The sequence below is a fragment of the Cydia splendana genome, chromosome 19 (genome assembly GCF_910591565.1).
Source record: "Cydia splendana chromosome 19, ilCydSple1.2, whole genome shotgun sequence".
In the NCBI taxonomy this organism is placed as follows: domain Eukaryota; kingdom Metazoa; phylum Arthropoda; class Insecta; order Lepidoptera; family Tortricidae; genus Cydia; species Cydia splendana.
Window position 1 is genome coordinate 646,716 of NC_085978.1, and position 22,481 is coordinate 669,196.

General features: G+C 36.9%; 3 protein-coding genes across 3 annotated transcripts in view; all 3 read right to left on the reverse strand.

Annotated features, from left to right (window-relative positions):
• LOC134799936 (calcium/calmodulin-dependent protein kinase kinase 2) overlaps positions 1–22,481 on the reverse strand; it is a 209,608-nt gene that overhangs the window by 124,624 nt on the left and 62,503 nt on the right. The window lies entirely within an intron of this gene.
• On the reverse strand, positions 13,518–15,579 carry LOC134799883 (piggyBac transposable element-derived protein 4-like). The gene has a single exon (XM_063772306.1). It carries the CDS (start codon positions 15,577–15,579, stop codon positions 14,038–14,040), a length of 1,542 nt encoding a protein of 513 aa, XP_063628376.1. The 3' UTR covers positions 13,518–14,037.
• LOC134800294 (uncharacterized) lies at positions 15,881–21,615 on the reverse strand. Its single transcript, XM_063772797.1, has 8 exons — positions 21,612–21,615; positions 17,934–18,072; positions 16,810–16,875; positions 16,663–16,737; positions 16,402–16,581; positions 16,247–16,324; positions 16,047–16,130; positions 15,881–15,968 (listed from the first exon to the last, which is right to left on the reverse strand). Exons 1-8 carry the CDS (start codon positions 21,613–21,615, stop codon positions 15,881–15,883), a joined length of 714 nt encoding a protein of 237 aa, XP_063628867.1.

Consider the following 22,481-nt stretch of genomic DNA (forward strand, 5'->3'; position numbering starts at 1 on the left):
ACTTGTTGATAAAGTCTGTAGGTACAATATATCTATATATTGTTACTAACTATGAAGTATGAAGTAACTCTTACTATATACATGATGATCACCTTTAGTGATCAACGTTATGCAATGACTAATGTGTTATTAATTGTGTAAGTAATAATGAAATGACTTAATCGTGACACTTTGTTAGATAAGGTATTTTATTTCATTAAGGTTTATAGGTTTTTGAGCCAGAAAAATAACAAAAGAACTTGTTATTTTTTCATAACTTACTATTTTTTGAATAGTTTAAATATTTATGAATTGATTACAATTAATTGAATAAACATTATAATGTTACATATTACATCTAATGTGAACAGAGTTTTATTAAAATAAAATACGGTTCCTACATTATAGCTGAGCATTATTAATTATTTAGCAGCCAAAATTGTGTAATATTTACTAATATTTATTTTGTTTTTACACATAATATTATTATTCAAGTCATAAATTATTAATAAACCATTATCATTAATATTATTTGCATACGTAACTTGATATAAACTTTGCAAACTTGTAAACTATAAGATTTCGATGTACAAAAATAAATATCCGTAATTCAATACATTATACTAGCTCTACATACACAAGTATCATGTTTATAAAACATAAACAAAAACTAACCTGTCAATAATCTCTCCATCCAAAACGCCGTTCATTTTCACACACACACAACACAACACATAAAAACTACAAAAGCAACACCGTTTTGCACACCAGTTTGTTGTAGAAAAAAAAAAGAAAATAATATACCGGATGATTATGGGCACTACGTAAAAAGAAAACAAAAACTAAAGGACGTGCGCTCGGCTCACGGCGCCATGCGGCAATGTGGTCGGGAGATTTTGAGCGCGCAGAGTTGACGGGCAGAAGCGATACTGAAGTTATGTCTTGCATCACTGCCTACAGGGGTTTTAATGAAGGGGTTACAAACGTTACGATTTATGAACTGAAATACATTATAAGTCGGAACCTTGTATGGAAGAGCGAATTCCTCCTAATACAAGTTATTAACTTAAATGGAGGATTCGACACACCTGTATACCCTGTGCATGTTAAATGAATAAATAATTTTGAATTTTTTTGAAATACATGTCATAGCCATATATAGCCATTTACGACGGAAAATGTGACAAATAACTTTAGTATAGTTTTCTTGCGTATACTCACATGTATTAAAATCTATTACTATTTTATTATAGCTTTATTTCATTAGCTCAGATGTTCATTTAGTTCGTTCAGATACTTACTCAGTCAATTATGCTTACCTACTTTGATATTTCGATTTATTAAATTCTAATGTTAATATATTTATCCTTTTTTTATTGTGGGACGTACCACATTATTACAATCTATAAATTGTAAATATAGCCTCGAACCAACCACCCACGCCACGTGGCCCACGTGGTACCAACGTCCCACGTTTCCAGAGTTGATTATCGTTGATTTTTTCATTGTGATTGACATCTGTATTTACAATTAATAAATTCAAATTCTAATTCTTTTATACATACAAATAGTTTCAAGGTAAGATGTTAAATAACGTTAGTTACAAATTCAAAATATGTATCATTTCTTTCTCAGTATTTCTTTTATTCGTCAGTGAGTTCCAGTTATTTGAATCGCTACATTGCGTTTATTACAATATTTTGCTGCACAAATCGCAATATGATACCACGCCTTTTATTGCAGTTATTTATTGTTTACGCTAACCTCACGCTTACATGCTACGATTGCAACAACTTTTGTTTTATTATAATTGAACAGTTCTTAACGTGTTTTTAGAATACTTATTCACGCCGATCTAGCTAGTAAAAATAAATAATAACTTCTGAGTTCTTACTTGAAATCAGAACTGCCGTGTCGTTAAAAAGCGGTTCCTTTAAATATATAGGCGCTAAAAGTATCACTTATAGTTTTTTTCATAATGTTACGTTTTTTTCTAGTGGTATATGATAACCATACTAATGAAGATGTTAAAGATCATGATCATAGTAATTAGCTATCATACCTCTTTAATTTTATACTATTTATCTGCATACAGTCTTTGCCCCTTAGTCTTTGCCCAAAAACCAGTTGCTCGCGATACCTGCTCTGTGCGCAGGCGCCGCGAAACAATACATTCCAATAAACGGGTTTTAAACTGTTGTTTAATTGTTAACGGAACGGCCTGTCATTAATTTACGCTTCCCGGTAGTTCCGTGCAACGTTTGTCCAAAATGATAATTAATTTTAGTAATGATGTTGTGATCAAACTAGCTTTCGCCGGCGACTTTATCCGCATTAAACCCCATTTTTATCTTTTATTTGAATACAAAAAAAAAATATTGAATTGATTAATATTTTCTTATTGCAATAAAATTTCTCCTCTGTTAGCTCTAAGACACTTATAGGGATATGTACAGTCACCTGCAATAATATGTTACTCTTCAAAGGCCGCAAAAATATGTGACACGCTCTTATGTTGCTACAAATAAGATCGTGTCAGATATTTTTGCGGCCTTCTTTGTGTAACATATTATTGCAGGTGACTGTACTTTTTATGTAGGTATTAACTTTTACAGTAGATGGTAGTCGCATGTCGCATCTACAATCGATATTACCGTTAATCTTTGGCCAAAACCAGTTGCTCGCAAACATTGCTCCATCCATAGAGCAGCACAAGAAACATTCCGATAAACGAGTTCCATCTAATTCTGGTAACTTTATACTTTTGTGGGCGTGTTTTTTATATTATTTTGGTGATACTTGATCCTTTATTAGACTTGTTTCAAAAGTTAGCTTTGTAAAATTATCTTTGTCTTCTAATAAATAAAATTGTGATATTCCACGGTAAAGGTTTATATGGTAGTCGACAGACAATGCACCAATACTGATAAGATGCTGCGTAACCTAAACGCCGAACGTCATAAGTTACCTTTTGCCATAAAACGTCACAATTTATCTCTAGTCGCAAGTGGTAGAGTCTTTGTCCAAAATTATAATTTCGCTACATTAAGATAAACAACATCTATCTACTTCTGATACCTAACTTATGCTTTTGTGGGTGTATTTATAATGGTATATAATATAATATAGTAAGTATGTCACGTTTGTAAAGTATTCATTTGTATTTTAAATAAACAAAAATTCACTCGGTTGAGTCTCGAGCGAAAGTTCATGTTTTTAAAGGGTCGGCAAGGCGCATGGTACACCGCTGAAATTGCAGACGTCCATAGGCTACGGTGACCGCTTACCATCAACTCCTTATATGTATGCTCCTTTACCACCAACGTAGTATAAAAATCCTCATAGTTCTCATTTGTTCATCAATATCTCTATCCGTCATCGCATGCATAATTTTATCATTATCACAATCGATTCGTTATTTACCATATTTTATTATATTATTTACTTACATTAATGGCAAGGTCAGTTCGAACTTGAACCTCTTATGTCATCTCGGGGTAAACAAGTTGTGTTTAATCTCATTTTTATTGCGTATTTTATGGATTTGTGCTTTGAATAGCCACGGAACTTCAATATTAATCTTATTTGGCTATTTGCTTATTACAATATTTTTGACTTCAAAGGCGGCAGATACATGTTCTTTAAGTATATTTTTATGCATATTTCACACATGTTTATTGTATGTAGGTATGTATATATATATATATTTTACGAAACCGGACTTTAATGTTCTTGTTTGGCTATTTGCTTATTACAATATTTTTGACTTCGAAGGCGGCAGATACATGTTATTTAAATATATTTTTATGCATATTTCACACATGTTTATTGTATGTAGGTATGTATATATATATATTTTACGAAACCGGACTTTAACACATTCAACACCAAGAACCCGACTGTCGGGTACACTGTTCGTAGCGACTACGCGCTACATACGACGAAACCGTGGCTACGCGCTACGAGCGTAACCCGTAGCACTTAGTGGTATTGAATGTGTTAATGTTCTTGTTTGGCTATTTGCTTATTACAATATTTTTGACTTCGAAGGCGGCAGATACATGTTATTTAAGAATATTTTTATGCATATTTCACACATGTTTATTGTATGTAGGTATGTACATATATTTTACGAAACCGGAGTTTAATGTTCTTGTTTGGCTATTTGCTTGTTACTATTTTGTGAGACTTCGATGAAGGTAGTTTGTGTTATTTGAGTGTACTTATTTAACAGGCTCTACAGTCCAGAGTTTTAAAATTAAATAAGTGGGAGTAATTTATTACATTAATATATATTATTTTAGTGGGTATGAATATCTACGATTAAGCTTGTAAAGTCCAATTAATTAAGGTAAACGTACTAGTGCTCGTCGCGGTCCCAGTACATGTCATCTTTAAACTTAAGTCATTGTCAATAGAGGTGACAGCAGGGTGTCATCTTTTGGTCATTAGCATGTCGAGCACTAGTACGTTTACCTTAATAAGCCTTTTAAAAATAATTATTATAATACATCCTTACACAATTTGACTATACCCCACAGTATTAAGCTCAAGAAGGCCTGTGTTGTGAGCACTCAGACAACGATTTAAATAATGTATGTATGTAAAAAGCAGTGGTGGCCGAGTGGATATGACGTCTGACTTTCAATCCGGAGGTCGCGGGTTCAAATCCTGGCTCGTACCAATGAGTTTTTCGAAACTTATGTACGAAATATCATTTGATATTTACCACTAGCTTTTCGGTGAAGGAAAACATCGTGAGGAAACCTGCATACATCTGCGAAGAAATTCAAAGGTGCATGTGAAGTTCCCAATCCGCATTGGGCTAGCGTGGGGACTATAGCCCAAGCCCTCTCGAGCATGAGAGGAGGCCTGTGCCCAGCAGTGGGACGTATATAGGCTGAAATGATGATGATGATGATGATGTATTTTATAGGGTACAAATAACTACATATGTTTCATATTTTACGTTTTAATTTATGAGGTTTACAGTACTTTAGAGAGAGTTTGTCGCACAATTATAGTTCATAAAGCCGTTTGGCTTACTCATACTCATACTCATACTCATATTTTATTGATAATATAAATTACAAAGCAGTTTTGTAAGCCAAACGGCAATTTTCACACATGCCTTTCCAATAGTTGTGTGAAAATTGAATACCACCATGCGAGAGCATACGGTATTGAAATGCATCTCGGCAGTTGCATTCAGCCGTCATCTTATTGAAATCGGCTGCATGACATGAAATTCCAATCGCCGCATGCTGCCCCGAGATGATGAGTCTCGTGATCTTCGAGCAACACTGCCGGGAATTCGCAATATTTCCCCTCTGCCGAAGCCCTTGATGCCCAACTGGGCATACACACATCTAGCGTGTGTTGTGACTCGTCCGTACACAAAAAGAGATCGACAGGCCTATTCGGATTTCGAGATAATCACAAGATCTTGAGACGATTTAGAGATCAACTAGATCTACATTAGATATCGACTAGATGTGACTTGGATATCTAAGTCATAACTTGTCGAAGTCGTTCAAGAGGACCTCCAGAATCGCGGAAACGCCAAATTGACATATCTATCTTACAAATATCTTTAAATTATCCGTATCGTAACTTGTTGAAGTCTAGTAGAAATCTAATTCATTTTCCGAATCGAGCCGCGAGGCTTACGCTGCTTATGAAGCCGCCGATGGTCCTGGGTTCGAATCCCGGTAAGGGCATTTATTTGTGTGATGAACAAAGATATTTGCTCGCGAGTCATAGGTGTTTTCTATGAATATATGTATGTGTATATGTGTTGACTGGTAGATAATGCTTTTAGCATTAAGCAATAAGTCCGCCTTTTGTACTATAAGTTTTTTTGTGTAATAAAGATTAAATAAATAAATAAATAAATCGTCGCCTAGTATGGGTACTAGGTGACGATTTATTTATTTATTTACCTGTATGTAAGCAAAGCTTGTACTATGGGTAGTTAAGTAGGTACAAGCACGAAAGCTGGCACTAACAACATCAACGATATCAAAACCTAGTGTAAAAGATTTCCAAGTCGTTCACCTGTTGATCTCACCTTGTCGCGATATCGACTTATTTCCGCGTTGACCCTCGTTCAAGGGCAGCCATGCCCATGGACACAGTGTAAGGACAAACAGTAAGCTAGCGAGCGTTGGTGGCCTTGCAATCCGGAGGTCGCGGGTTCAAACCCCGGCTCGTACCAATGAGTTTTTCGGAACTTATGTACGAAATATCATTTGATATTTACCAGTCATTTTTCGGTGAAGGAAAACATCGTGAGGAAACCGGACTAATCCCCAATAAGGCCTAGTTTACCTCCTGGGTTGGAAGGTCAGATGGTAGTCGCTTTGGTAAAAACTAGTGCCTACGCCAATTCTTGGGATTAGTTACCAAGCGGACCCCAGGCTCCCATGAGCCGTGGCAAAATGCCGGGACAACGCGAGGAAGATGATGAGTAAGCTGTCGATGAATATTTAGGAACACGCGTTCGACCAAATCACTAGTTAACATATTTATAGCGATTTCTCTCGGCCCTACTGTAACGACACGGTCCGTCGTTGCTTTGGATTGCGTTGCTTAATCATACGGTTTATAATTTGCGCCAAAATCACCTGACCGTTGTCTATTTCACTATTTACTGCAATAGAAATTATTGCAACTCAGGTTGTAAAATATTTGGCTACAGGTGGTAAAAAAAAGGATAATCTTCCACTTGTCAACCCAGTCCCATCGCCCATGATTCCTCATGAAATTATAAAAATAAAATGTAAATACCTAGCAGTAGGTATTTAAATAGATACAGTTAAATATTGTGAAACAAAGAAAACATCAAACCTTCTTCAATTTAAAAACACAGATAAGTACCTAAATGCCAATCGAGATTCAAATTCAACACCGTAATCCAGCTCCGTAGGGTTATTACCGAATATGCTTCCTGTTTGGTTTGGTCCACGGTCCACGTAAGCACATTTTTAACTATTTTTTAAAAGATACTCTACTCCGCTATTACCTACTTCGACCAAGGGCTGCCCTACCTATAGGCCTTCACCTCTTATCCACTATATTTCACCGGCTACAGCCGTCACTAGAAATGAGAATAAAATGTGATTTTGTTCCTTTGACCGTTTGTTTTGATGAGTTTTCAAACGAAGTTAGGTTGCCAGCGAAATAGAAAGAGCATTTGTATATATAAGTAGTGTATCAAATACCTATATCCTTTTTTTAATAACCCGATACTGTAGTAGCCCTTCAAGAAATCCGCAATCGAGATATGTTTTTAATCAAATACAGTCAACAGCAAAAGTTGACCCGCTGGTCAGGTGTTTAAGATGATCTCGACGCGACTTTATTGTTAAAAGAATAAGAGCGTGTCAAGGTAATTTTGAACATCTCGCCCGCTTAGCAACTCCTGCTGCTGGCTGTACCTACGATCCTACGATTGAAAACATCTCATTTCTTGTATTCGGAAATGGACCGGCCAAATCAAATCTACTCTGAACGAATCGCTACATGATTGCAGTAGACTAGAATATCTATAAATCAAGAAAGATATTAACGGAAATGAAAACTTATTTTATTTAATTGTATTTAGATAGGTACCTACCTAACATCCATAACTCAAGAACAAATAAGTAATATTCGTGATAAGCACACAAATCATTGCTCTTACCGGGATTCGAACCCGGGATCTCCTGCTTTGTAAATAGCATTACCGACTAGGCCAGGAGACCGTTAAGATACATTTTTTTTCTTATTTTTTTTTCAATAATTTGTGAAACATTTATTTGCGTGCAAAGGGTCCATGTATTATTATACTTTAAACTCTAAACGGTCACGTTGACTGAATTAGATCAGGTTTACGTGTTCTGAGCAATGGAGCGCCAATTTGACTTTCGTCATTCTTATTTCGATTTGATGAACATTTAATATTAGTACTCTCAGTAGTTGTAAATAAATAGTACGCTTAATCTATCACGTTATTGGACTTTGAAACGATTAATCTGAAATGGGCCTAGGATACTCCCTTGAGGAGCGCCATATTTCTTTGTACTCAGATGACACATGCTGTTCTGTTTTTGATTTTGAATCAAATGTCGTAGAACTCCCGTAGATATTTTTATATACCTACTTTAACCTCTAAAGGTGCGAAATGGGTCGTGAAGTTTTATTTCTTAGCCCGTTATAGTGTCCCACTGCCGGGCAAAGGCCTCTCCCTTTGATCTGATGACTGCCAGTTACTGATGAAGGTGTCTAAGTGGTCCCGCCATCTCCGTCTGGGCCTGCCACGTCCGCGTTTATTTTGCGGTATCCACTTGGTGGCTATACTAGCCCACCTATCCGGATGCATGCGGCAGACGTGACCCGCCCAGTCCCACTTCAGCCTGGCGGTCTTCTCCCCCACGTCAGCTGATGCGTGTTTTGGAGCGCAATGTTGTTACGGAGTGAACTTTTTAAAATCTTAAAATGATTTAACTAGTAACAAAGCAAGTACCTTAGTATAACATATTATGTGCGAATAATTTCAAAACAACATCAAATCAAGTTAAGTTTTTTAAGATACGAAACGAATACGTCTTGGTTTATTTGCGGCGATTAAACTCGGTTTATGGGTGGGGAAGGTGAACCTTGAATTACACTTTAACGGGTTAATTTAACTGTCGTCAAAGTTTATTACGATCGTTGTTTATTAATATAGCTTCATTTTAAAGATGGCGGCGGAAGACATGATATTATTACTACAAAACCTAACCAGTACCTACTTATATTTAAGCTCAAGCTGATTTTTTAATTTTTTTTTGTCTTTGATTTGTTTATATATTATGTATATCGGCACTACCCGTTCAACCTTCAAAGGGTAGTTGTAAGTACTTAACTTTCCTGCTACCCAAAGGTTGTCTGGAAGAGATCGCTTTTTAGCGATAAGACATAAGACCACCTGTTGTTACCTAATCTTAAGCTTGTATTTCGCTTTCTGTGTATTTTTTTATCTTTATGGTGCACAATAAAGAATACTTACTTATTTATTTAAATCTTTATTATTTTATCGATATTCAGGATAACCACAACCGTAAATACGCGACTTTCCATCACAGAAAGGCCCTTATGCTTCAAGTGCAATTTTTATCTGAAATTCCAACAGAAATTCTGATAGAAAGGTCCTTATAACCAATGAAGCTGGACCCTTTTCTAATGGCAAGCCACATGTAACTAAGGAGGTTTGAAATTGGATCACTTTCAATAGGCTGCTTTGAAAGGCTACTTTGAACTTTCGTATTCATACGCGGGCATTGACACTGACACACCGAGTTAAATGCATCTCAAAGATCCCACGTTCGCCAGATGTGACCATGACGTCAACGTGCACTTGCAGATGCATCACGTTGCAGTCAAATTAGGTACATTTGTGTCAAACTATATTTGTTGTTTGTTTGTCTGTCAGTGCGACACTTACTTAGAACTTAATCTCCGCTAACCTGTTATTGGGAATCTTAAGCGCTGCGAGTCATACTAGTTTTAAGGTATTTTTGGACCTAAATAGTTTCCTGAAAAAAAAAAATAACGGGTTCTAACTCCGGCAGTGCTGACAGAAGTGAAAACTCAATGAATGAATTTTCATGTAATGTCATTGAGTTTTTCTTTATTGATTTAAATGCCATCTAAAAGAGTGACTATCTAAACGTTACGGTCACGTGATCGTTATACGCTGTCTCGAGTTTATCATTTTTTCCCCACCTCAAAAAGTGCCCAGCGCCGCTAAAGAAGTTTTCACTTCAAAATCAGTTAGGTTTTAGTTTTTGCCCAAGCATTCACGTAGAACTCATTATAGGTACAAATTTCTGAACGCATTTTCTCTATTAAACACACGCTTGCCGATATAAATATTTTTCAAATGCTAATCTAGGTTATAAACTATGTTGGGATACAGAATTCAGAAAAATCTTTTTGGTCGTTTTTGCGTGTTAAAACCTATCATTATTTTTACGTACCAACTTTCGCATTCATGATGTATAACGTTTTACATCTTAAAGCCTAGGACAAGCTATTTTAATCAAACAATATTTTTTTAGAATTTTTTTTTGCTTTTGCCCGTGATTTCTGCAGCGTAGAATTTGTATTTTCGTATAACACTTTCAAAATAAATTTCACCCCATTTTCACGCTCTTGCCGGGATAAAAACTATCTTTCCAACGATTTAGACGATTTGGAGATAATTTAAGTAAGGGGGATTGACACATATGATACCATCGTGAAGAGGTAGCAGACAGAGTAGATATTAAGACACATAGCGTCAAAGGTGTCAACATAATGCCACGTTACTTACCAAGGGAGGAAAGTAACGCATTTACTCACAAAGCCCACGTAAAGATGTAGCGTTGAGGCACGTCCCGGCCGAGTCCCGGGCGCCATTATCACGGGCTTACAGAAGAAGATGGGATAAGTAAGGTGAAATGTTAACTGGAAATGAGAATAAAAATATATGTTGCTAAAAATATGCTGCCAAACATACTGCGTAAAATATTTGTATAAAATATTTTATGTAGGTATAAGGCGTGCAAACCATTATTAAAATAGGTAACTGTTATTTTTTTTAGTTTATGGACCCACAGTTCAAAAGAAAAAGATCCACATCTTTACTAATTTTGAAGGAATTTACCGAAAATGGTTTTAAATCAAAAAAACTCGCAAAGAAATCACATACTTATTTTTAAGAATTTTGTGTCACAAGTTACCGTTGGCCAATTGACTGTTAACTTAATGTCTTAAAAGAAGTCAAGTTAGACATTAGTCATTACTCACTCTTACATAAAATGATAATTCATTAAACAAATGACAGTTTAAACTTGTTCCATTGTTTCACATTCTGCATTGATAACGATGACATAACACTATATTTTCATGTTATAATTAAAAGAATGGGTTTATAAAAAAACTTTTACATAATTAGGTAGATACAGTCACCTGCAATAATATGTTACGCAACGAAGACCGCAAAAATATCTGACACGATCTTATTTGTAGAGCCATAAGAGCGTGTCACATATTTATGATATAGGATCCTGTCAGATATTTTTGCGGCATTCGTTGTGTAACATATTATTGCAGGTGACTGTACATAGGTAGTACCGATTTAAACAAGTTGATATTATATTCAATAGTATATTCAACAACTATTGTTTAAGTTGATTTAAAAAGAACAGAAACAGAAACCTCAATTAAATATTTAATCCGTTCAATAAACCACCGAAGTTCTTAAGTAAAATATCATATTGACTTGCCCGATGTCAGATGTCAGAAGTATAAAAATAAGGGCCCACGAAAGTTTATAATTTTATCAAGCAATGTATTGTCATTCCTTTTACTACCCACTTCACACGACACGTAGCGTAGCCAATCAAAATTAACAAGAAACAAAGTGTAATCATCGTCGCGAGGTCCTAAACTAAGCGCTTAACTGTGATTACTAGCTGTCTGCAGGACATAAAGATTTCCACAATACCGTCCGAGCAGTAGTGTAGGACTCATATATCGCCTATGTTGTGATAGATCTAGGCGTAAAAGGAAACTATGAGAAGTTCATACGAAGATATAGAGGTACCTATACGAGTATTGTCGAAAGAATAAGCACTGAATACAAATTTAGTCTATTCAGCAGCAAGGTCGAAAGAATGTGACGGCATCACGCACGCGAACAAAAGCTGTATATTATTCAAACATTTAAACTTGTTCCACGTGCGTATATGCAGTTACCTATAAAACAAGATTCTTTCAGTTTACGAAGACACTTTCCAACATATTGTGCGAACTTAGTTGTGGGGGAAATTAATTAAAACTATTTGGAGTTGCCAATTGTCAAATTAACATTATCAGGCCTATTCGGATTTAGAGATAATCACAAGATCTTACGACGATTTAGAGATCAACTAGATCTACATTAGATATCGACTAGATGTGACTTGGATATCTAAGTCATAACTTGTCGAAATCGTTCAAGAGGACCTCCAGAATCGCGGAAACGTCAAAATTGACATATCTATCTAACAAATATCTTTAAATTATCCGTATCGTAACTTGTTGAAGTCTAGTAGAAATCTAATTCATTTTCCGAATCGAGCCGTAAGTCCCACAGCCACTAGGGCGGCACCACAGTCATGCACAGAGCGGTTGATTAGTTCAAGTCGCAGGAAATAAGACCAAAAATGTTCTTACAATATTATCGTATGACACAACAAATCTTTTTTAAAAGTTTATCGGTTTCATTGTGTTTAAACTACCTATGTAATAATACCTATAAGTATTTTCCACCTCGAAAGGATGGGTGAAGATCGGGCAGCCAAAAGGGCCTACTTGGGTCGACCAACTGGGCGCCGTCCAAGGTCGTCCAAATTGCCGTTGGGCAGATAGAGTGGAGGCAGATCTCCGTGAGCTCGGCGTCAGCGCAAGCTGGCGGGATACCGCTCTGGATCGATCAAAGTGGCGAGCTCTTGTGTTGGAGGCCAAGACTCATTTTGGGTCACCGCGCCAACCAAGTAAGTATAAGTATTTTTTAACCCCTCGTCAGTGGCGACAAAAATGGCGAAAAGTCGTTGTCTGTGGATCCCGAATCGGGCCTTGTCACAGATAAGGAACGTCAGGTCACCTACTGCTACTAAACTGTAATTTCTATCGTGATTATTGTTTTGCGGGTGGCTGTTTAGCAGAAAACTGTATCTTTATTAGTTTTGCTATCTAATAATAATCATCATCATACAGTTAATCTATTCCTTGTGGTTCACAAGGACGAGCAAACCAAAGACATCAAATTCTTAACGGGTATTTTTAGTGTTTTAAATTAAATAGACAAGTATAATTATTCAAATTAGCTTTATTTACATGCCTTTACCACTAAGTATTGCTAAACATTAGCCTTTTTAATACCCTGCAATAGAAAAAAAATACAAAAAAACAGTTTTAAGTGACATACCATAATGGGTATGTCTTTAGAACTACCTTAAGTAGATGGTACTTTACATGCTTATAATTCAAAGAATGACTCTTATTTGTATATTATTTCTTTTTTAAACAGTAAAAATGATCCAGTAGCTCAGTTTCACAGACAAACGAAGCTGTTAGATTTAGTACATTTTTTCCAGTACACGGTTTAAAAAAGTCTATTTCAGTCTTTCAAAATTAACACCTTTACATATTTTATTATAGCAGACTAATCATTATGTTCTGGTGAGAGAAACGATATGTTTCGATAATTTCGATATACTTACAACAAGATAAAGTTAATAAAAGTACTACATTCTAACAGAAGCATAGAAATATTTTAATTATAAACCCAACAAAAACGCTACTGTTGTAAGCAACCAACAGCGTTGAATAATATGGATACGACTAATTGTCAAAAAGCTACTTACCCTCGTCAGTGACGAGGCCCGATTTTAACATTTTGCCCACCGCCAGCTTCTGTGGTGAAGCCCGATGTTAACTTCGTTGGCGACATTACAAATTTGTGTAATAAAGCAGACAAACGTACTGGCGAGGGGCTAATACTTGAGCTAACAAGAAGAAGCAGGGGCTGGTTGTTATTAAGTTTTGTAAACAGGCAAAGCAACAAACAAGTATCCCAAATTTTTTTTATTAAAAATTTAAAAATATTATTATAATTAAAAATGGCTAAAAAATGATAATAATATTATGTGTTACATTTTGTTCATCTCGCTTTCAACACGGCCAATCTTCACAGCAACAAGCCTTGAGAGTCTTTGGGAGGTTGTAGTAGTACATAGCTTGCTAAATCTGGATAACACCAGGCGGGTAGTACGCTTGTTAGCCACCGACGAAGTATAAAAATATGAGAACATTAACAGAACAACAATAGGTCGATTTACGTCTAACTTAATTAAAACTAATGACAATGCTCTATAGGTCTACCGTTCTCTTACGCAATAAAGTAAGTAAGTATATTTATTTTATAGAGACATACACTCCATTTTTTGTGTTTGTATTACCACAGACAATTATCTACCAAATTCTCACAATGTCATAAATAAGCACAAGTTATTCATGATACTGAGAAAAGCATTTAGGTACGCAAAGAGCCTTGCCACTACAGCCTTCACAGAAAGTTGTCGTTCTTTTCGAGCAAACAACACATTTGCGTCGAAGATGACGCTTAGTGTCATTAGACCCTGCGGCGGGTCGCTCAAAGTGTTGCGGCACATGCCGTTGGGATAGTAAAGCAGGTCGATTGCGACTTCTGTTAGTGTTATGGCGTTCTAATAACTGTAACACCAATGTTTGCCTAAATTGCCTATGAGTAAATTGTTTGAATGCCTTAAGCAAAATGAATGCATTTAATGTGCTAGCGTTTAAAAGTCTTCTAAAAAATTTTTTGTACCAGATTCTATTTCGGTTTCTCTCTATGGGGTACATGGCAAGCATTTGGTCCTTTTTATCGACTCCCCCCATGCAAATGTTGTAGTCAGCTATTAAAGCAGGCTTAATTGTGTCTGCATCCTCCACTGTAGTTAAGCCATGGTAAGTAGATATAAGAGCTATTCGCTTTTTATCCCTCCACACAATTAGATCGACGTCCCCAGAGGTGCATCCACAAACTTGACCAACGGCCATGTCTTTTAGTTGTAAATTTGTCAACTCAGCAGGTACATATTGGCGGTTAGTCCTCAGAGTTCCGACGCAGTCGAACCCCTGTACTTTGAGCTCTCTTGCAAGAGTAGGGGAATTGTAGAAGTTGTCCATCCAGACAGTGTGTCCTTTGTGCTCTAATCCTCGTAAAAGCCTAAGCACCAAAGTCGGTATCTTCCCTGACAGCGGATTTGTTTTTTCTTCGCTCGTGGAGGCTTGGCGTGCTTCTACCTCAAAACGCCACAGGAATCCCGTCTGAGATTCACATATTTCGTACGTCTTGATGCCTACTGTCGCTGCTTTGTTTGGGATGTGCTGCCTAATATTTAAGCGACCCTTCCACATCGTCAAACTTTCATCAAGTGCAATGTTTTGCCCTAGCATGTACAGTGAAGTGAATTTGTCATTAAGATGCTGCAATATTGGCTGCAACTTATGTAATTTCGCCTCACTGTTGTTTAATCTTTCCGTCGAACATAAAGCATTGTCATTAAAATGTAGGCATTTGTTCAGAAGACAAAAACGGTCATAAGACATTGCGGCCGAAAATTCAGGGGTGATAAAAATATTGGCTGATGTTGACCAATACTCTTCCAAGCGGGATTTTATTACAATACCGGTGGCTTGTATTATCGCAAAGTAGGTGTATAACTCATCTACCGAGGTATCCACCCACTTTGTAATCCGGCTATTCGGGGCAATGCCTTGGACGATCATTGCCTCGCAAAGCTGTTCTGCATATTTATTTGTTTCTCTAACAATATGCTCCATAATTGGGCGATCCCAAATAGCAACAAATGCATCATATGGATCGACATATGCCCGAGTTGGCCCTTTATTTTGTATAAAATGCTCCCTCCTCAATTGTGGTGGAATCTGAGGGTTTGGCATCTGTCTCCATTTAAAATCAAATTTATTAATAGGCTCCATTTGTATCGCATCTGTTGAAGGCATAAAAAGTGAGATTTCAGTCGGAGTTTCAGTAGGAGCTTCAATTGGAATCGCAGCTTCTTGCTGGGCTGGTTGGACGGGCCGGATTGGTGGCCAACGCAAATCTGCTTGAGCCTGACTGGGACTTTCGTCTTCTTCGTCCGGAAGGTAAATTCGAGCCACCCTTGGCACAATAACAGGCGCCAGCTCCTCAGTCTCTTCGTCATCACTATCATCTTCCTCGCTTCCTGCCAGACAAAGGATATAATGTCAGCTCATTATAACAAACTCAAAGCTATTTATCTAAACGTGAAATGAGCGATTATTAAAGTAGGTACTTGCCATAGAAAAGGACATTTTCTATTTCTGAGTCCTTTAATGGACGAGGAGGGCCACGACAAACTGCAGGAGATCTGAAAAGATAGTTTTTATTATTATTAACATAAAAGAATCACGGGTATATTATTCTTTAATTATGAAGTGATACTTACTGATAGGAAGGAGATTCCTCTCTGCGTTTGGGAAGGCGCACTGTTCTAAGGGCAGATGTCTGAACCGTGTCGACTTCAATATTTCTGTAAATAAAAACAAAATATAACCACGTAATCTTTCTGGGACACAATATTGTAAAAATAATAAGTAATAAAGAAAATAGAAGTAAATAATTTATATAAGTAATAAAAATACTCACACTATTGGAGAAGGTGCGTTTGAAACTAATGAAAGTGCAGGTGAAACGACTCGTGATGCAACTGCAGTATCAAACAATCTGCAAAAGTGCAAAAATTAGTCAAGAAATAATTATCTGCGTAGGCACGAGAAAATTGTACTAGTTGTTATACTAACTCAAAATCACGGGGCAACGAGGGCCAGCTGGCTTCTTTGTCTAAAAGAGGCGACGGCGGATTTGAACTCAGAGCTGCTAATGTTTCAGCTGCCGATAATATATGGGATATGGCTCCTTGGTCTAAACCAGGCGATGGCGGGGCTGAACTCAGCGCTGCTAATGTTTCAGCTGCAGATAGTCTATGGGATAAAGAATACAATATATGGATTATAGGATCTACCTGTTGCTAGTCATTTATTGTAGATTTAAAACAAGCTTACATTTCATCATGCTGTACTAGTATGGGAGTTCTTGAACGTGCGGGTTCGGGACTCGGTGTCGTCCTCCTAAAAAATCTGAAATACAAAGAATATTTAAAATACGAAAAAAAAACATCTAAATTAAATATAATGTAGATAGTTACTTACTTTTTCCGTAAAGGAACTTCGATGGCCAAGCCACTTGGCCAGTCTTTAAGAGGGCCACAATAAATGCTAAAAATAGAGAAACATAAATTAATAAATACTGATTTAAATTTTGACTGTAATAGTACCTACGCAATAGTTATTTACCTCTATTTGTGTTAAGTAATATTATATTTACCTTTCTAGACAAATCGGGTGCGATGTATTTGCGCCACCCCTAGTACGTACACCGCCCCTTCTCTGTACACCGCCTCTAGTGCGCACACCACCCCTACTCCGCACACCACCCCTAGTACGTGTACTGCCCCTAGCGTGCACAATCCCCCGAGTCTCTACTTCTTCTCGAGTGCCCAAACCTTCTTGAGGGCCCCGATCATTATTAGTATGGCGACCACGGCCACGACCACCACCTCTGCTGCCGCGAGTTTTTGAGACTCGTGGCCTTAAATTAAAAAAACACACACACAAAAATATAGCATGCAGTTAGTTTAGTGCACATAAGCATAAAAGTGCCAAAAAATTTCCATGCGGGTGACAACCAAACCAATGAAAAAACAATGAGTGTCCGTTAAAAATCATAATATGTCTATTAAGATTTTTAATATAGTTATTCAATTTAAGAACCGCTGTTTTTAAACAATTATGTAAAATTATAAAAAAGCGACTTAGAAACATTTGTTATTAAGTGTTAAATAAATCGGATCAAAAAAATATAATTAATAATGTATTGAATATGCTGCTCTCAGCGTATCCATACTATGCAAACTGCATGGTCGGCCATTTTACTAACTCTAGTTGCTGTCTGTTCTGCGGCCCGATCCGGGCCGCCCAGTATCTGTGCGGCGGCCACAATCGGGCCGCAAATATACCTGTTGCTAGTTTTCTTTAGATAAATGAGGATTTCACTAAAGATTCATCTATGTAGCAAGCTGTTATAAATCTTAATAACATTGTCAACCGATACAGAAGTTTACGCAACGCATTTAATAGACAAAAAGATTTGGAACAGACAAAACAATTTTGAATGAATGATACGGCATAGGTTAGGCTGCTATTTTGATTAGTGTTTCTGTTGGATAAACATAACCTACACATATACTATGGATGAAATATGTATGAGTACTTACATTTTAATATGCAGAAGGCTCCAAATAAATACACAACTTCCTTGTACTATTAAAAATACAGTTAAAACGCCAAAACATCCACCTGTTGCAACGCTTAGTAAGAACACTGGCGATTTCGCGGGTTTTTTACTTAGGGACACTGGTCAAGGTCAAGCTTACTGTCTGTCCTATTTCACTGGCAATACACGTCAATGAGTGTAAAAGAGTTAGATGCACGTTTGTCTGCTTTATTACATAAATTCGTAACGTCGCCAACGAAGTTAACATCGGGCTTCACCACAGAAGCTGGCGGTGGGCAAAATGTTAAAATCGGGCCTAGTCACTGACGAGGGGTTAATACCTTTGCCATAAGCACAGAATAAATAATAGTAATAGTACAGAAAGGACACTTCCTACAAAACCGAAGTTTGACAGCGATTGAGGGACGAATCATGCTATCCCTTTCTAATATATGGCACTGTCACTTTCGGCTTTTTTGGGTAGTCAAAATTCAAGTGATTATCTTATCTGTGGTCGTGCACGCAAAAAGACGTCAAGTGGTGTCAACCCTAATAATTGCTCGGAGCAATGCTGAGTAGAACGGAGCCGAGTTTGCCCGAAAGGAGGAGTGTCTCCCCACTGCCATAAGTAACACCATCCTAACCTTTCATTTGTGTGTGGTGGTCAAAAATCGTGCGTTCAAACCTCGCTTGCGCTGTATAGAGCAGAATAAGTAAAACATTCTCGAAAAAATGCAAATAGATGACTCAAAATTCGGTCAGAATCGTTATTATACCTATATCTGTATAGATACAGACAAGAGGTAGTTACAGTGTTTAAAAAAAGTCAGACACCCTTGCTAAACCTAAGACCTAGATATCCAAAAGACGTCGAAGCCATTAGCGATACTTTCTGCTAGTTTATTGAATCTGTGGCGCTGTCAGACTGAATCAAGGCTAATTAGTAAAGATGGCTGCCGCGCCACAGATACAAAAGGTCGCAAGCTACGATGAGGTGTTTGAGAAGTTGAGCTTTTGTGTAAATAAGGCTTGGGTGCGGTGATATCATTGTGTCAGTGCCATGAGGAGCGTGCACAGGATTGTTGTTACAGAAAGCTCACTTTCAAGTTTGTAAGCTTAAAGGATGACACACGCTAGACCGGGCCGTGACCGAGGCGTCCGACATGTCATTTTCTATGACGGCTGATCGGTGATCACGTGGTGCTTTCCATAGAAAACGAAACTCCGGACGGGCCCCGGCCCGGTCTAAGGTGAGTCATCCTAAACCTGTAAAAAAATCTTGAAAAGTTTTGTCAATAATATAATTTCAGGGTGCGTATTAGACAACGTACAATCGCTAACGCTCCTTAGCGAACGAAACGCAACTGTCACTGACGTACTAGTGTGGAAGAGTGATAGAGAGAGATGACTACGATACGTTACGGAGCGCTAACGATTGGCACGTTGGTTACGCGCCCTGGTACAAACATAAACCACTTAAAAAAACTGCAAACAAGAACAAAGTTGAATATTAAATAAAACAAAAAGAAATGTATTCTTCATTGTGTAACTATACGTTACACGGAACGTATTATTGTTGTCTCTTTAATGACCACGAACGTGGCAGTGACAGAGAAGGCCAAACTATTCGTGGCTTGTAGAACATTTATAAATAACGGCAGTACAGAAAGTTTATTTTTTACGTAATTAAACGTATTTATATAACATCTATTTGAGTGGACATTCTGTATTGTCTGTTCTGTGACCGAGGCCAATAGTCAAATAAAATTCAGTGTCTTATTTCACGATGGCATGCAAAGGTCAAATTTAAACATAATAGTTTTTAGGGTGACTTACAAAAATATTAACCCTCAGCGGGGTCGACCGATTTATTGACATTGACATTATATCTGCTTTATATCTATTTTTTACTATTTTAGTATATTGCACAACGAAGCGCGCAAAAATATCTGACCTAATCATTTCTGTGGAGCCGGAAGAGCGTGTCATAATTTTTCTAGCACTTTATAGTCAGATATTGTTTGCAGGGGAGTTACTGAATGTACCTATAATACTTAAGTACCTTTTTATGGTTCCGTACCCAAAGGGTAAAAACGGGAGTAACGGGACCCTATTTACTAAGACTCCGCTGTCCGTCTGTCCATCCGTCCGTCCGTCTGTCTGTCTGTCTGTCTATCTGTCTGTCACCAGGCTGTAACTCGAGAACCGTGATATAGTTGAAATTGAAATTTTCACAGACGATATGTATTTCTGTTGCGAATCGAACAATATCCCAAAGTACTAAACTCAATAAAACATTCATCAATCACTATTTCATTTGCCTTATTTGCCTGCCGCTGTCTTGAAGTAGGTATATTAAATTTATTAATTACCTATTCCTTACTTATTTCATCTATTTTCATTTGAAACCTTATTCTTTAGGAAACAAGGTTATGTTTCCAGTAATATTACGAGTAACATTAACCCTTTACCTACGGGTGTCAACCAGAGTTGCCAGTAAGGCAACACCGCTGCAGTACGGGTGTCAACTATAGTTGATCGAAGTAATGGTCGTGTTCAACATTTTTTTAAAACAAAACGAGACCTTGTGGCTTGGTAATAGCGGTCACATTATGCACTGTGATTAGTATAGATACAAAGAAAAAAATATCATAATATTTCGGTAGATGGCTCTGACATTAACATAATTTTAAAATTACCGCTTTTTTGCTGGCAACTGGAGTTGACACCCGTACTGCAGAGGTGCTAATAATTGAATTCAATATGGCGGACAATAGTGTTGTTTTCAAATTTTATCGACTTGTTGTCGATATGAGAGTATGGCGGGGGAGTGTTTGGAGTGTTATTTTTAGTCATAAAATCATTATTAGGTACTATTGTACCTAATAATAATTTCACCACAATCATAACTTGTTAAATTTCAGTTTTACATTTACTAGGTTATCGATATATCGACAAATGCGTCGATAGACGCACATCACTATTTTCCATAAGTGGCAAATTGTTTTAGTGCAACATTTTTTGTGATTGATATTTATGCATTATTTTCATAATTATCGTTATTTAAGTGTTTATTTGTGTTAAGTATATTATAAACTAATGTTCTTAAACGTAAACTTGTGAAATCCGCGAGTAGTAACTTAAAAATCTTCAATTTCTTAGTGACTGGTATATTGCTTGATAGCAGAAAAACAAGTGAATATTATTACACCAAGTGATTATTTATTGATTAAACACATTATACTTATTGTGTGTGTGAAGTTTTAAGTGTGTAGCTGTAATACTTCAAAAGTTACAAGTAAGTGAAATTATGCCTAACCGCTGACTCTCGCCAAAACATGCCCGTATTGGGCGGTGACGGAGCGATTTAATAGCCCGTAGGTAAAGGGTTAAGTGACGGCTCAGAATTGCCGTTTGTCGTAGTGTTTGTTTCGAGCAATTCTATTTTAGTCGCGATAGAAACTAGATCTCTGAACTGATGACCTATTTTAGTACCTAGGTTGTAGAAAAACAAACTATTTAAATAGATTTATGGCGCAAATTACAATTTCTTTGCAATCCGGGAATAAAATACCTACATTATTTCTTCTTTCTTTCTTTTTAGCCCTTTTCAATCTTTGAGATGTAGGTAGGCCTCCTTCAATTTTTGCCATTCTGATCTATTTTGTGCCCTTGGTACCCATTTTGATCCAGCTGTTCTTTTGATGTCGTCATACCAACGCATCTTTGGTTTTCCTACTGGGCGTGACTCTCCCCAAGGTCTCCACTCTACCAGCCTCTTACACCACGAGCCGTCTTCCCGGGCGACATGTCCAGCCCACTTCCACTTCAGTTTCGCCATTCGTCTGGTTACATCAGTGACTTTGCTATGTTCCCGAAGCCAGTTGTTTGTTTTCCTGTCCCTAAGTGAAATTCCTACCATTATTCTTTCCATCGCTCTTTGGGTTACTTGTAGCAATCAAAATACCTACATAGATATCAGTTTATTTTTTCTCAATGGACTACGATATGGGGTTCTACAAAAAAAGGTGGTTTGAACAGTTTATCAGCAACGCTTATGTGATACCTCTGGAGATGAAGAATTACAAATAAATTAGAACGAGTAGACGTTTTACATACAAAATTTAGGTAATTTTAATATTAGGTACCAAGTTTCTTATAATTTGAACATGTAATTTTGAAATGAATGACTGTATGGCGGTGGATATAATTGTTATATTATTTAATTTTAGTTATTTTTAACAAAAAAAAAATCCAATGAGTTTGATCTTTAGATTAATATCATTACGCACTTTTGGAATTGGTTTAAAATCTATGTTTAAATCAACTAGGTACCAATACCCTAAAAATATGTAAGTAGGTACTTGTAAATAATTGACTCAATTTTGAAATAGCCTCCATAGTCATTGTACCGTATGCTTCGACATCAAAGCGATCTATTTGCGTTGCACTTTTACCGCTCGTGCCGTTTTATGACCGATTTGTTTTATGGAGGATTATGAGTTTATTGTGCGGGTAATGCAAGGTGAAACGGCTTTCAGGTCAATGG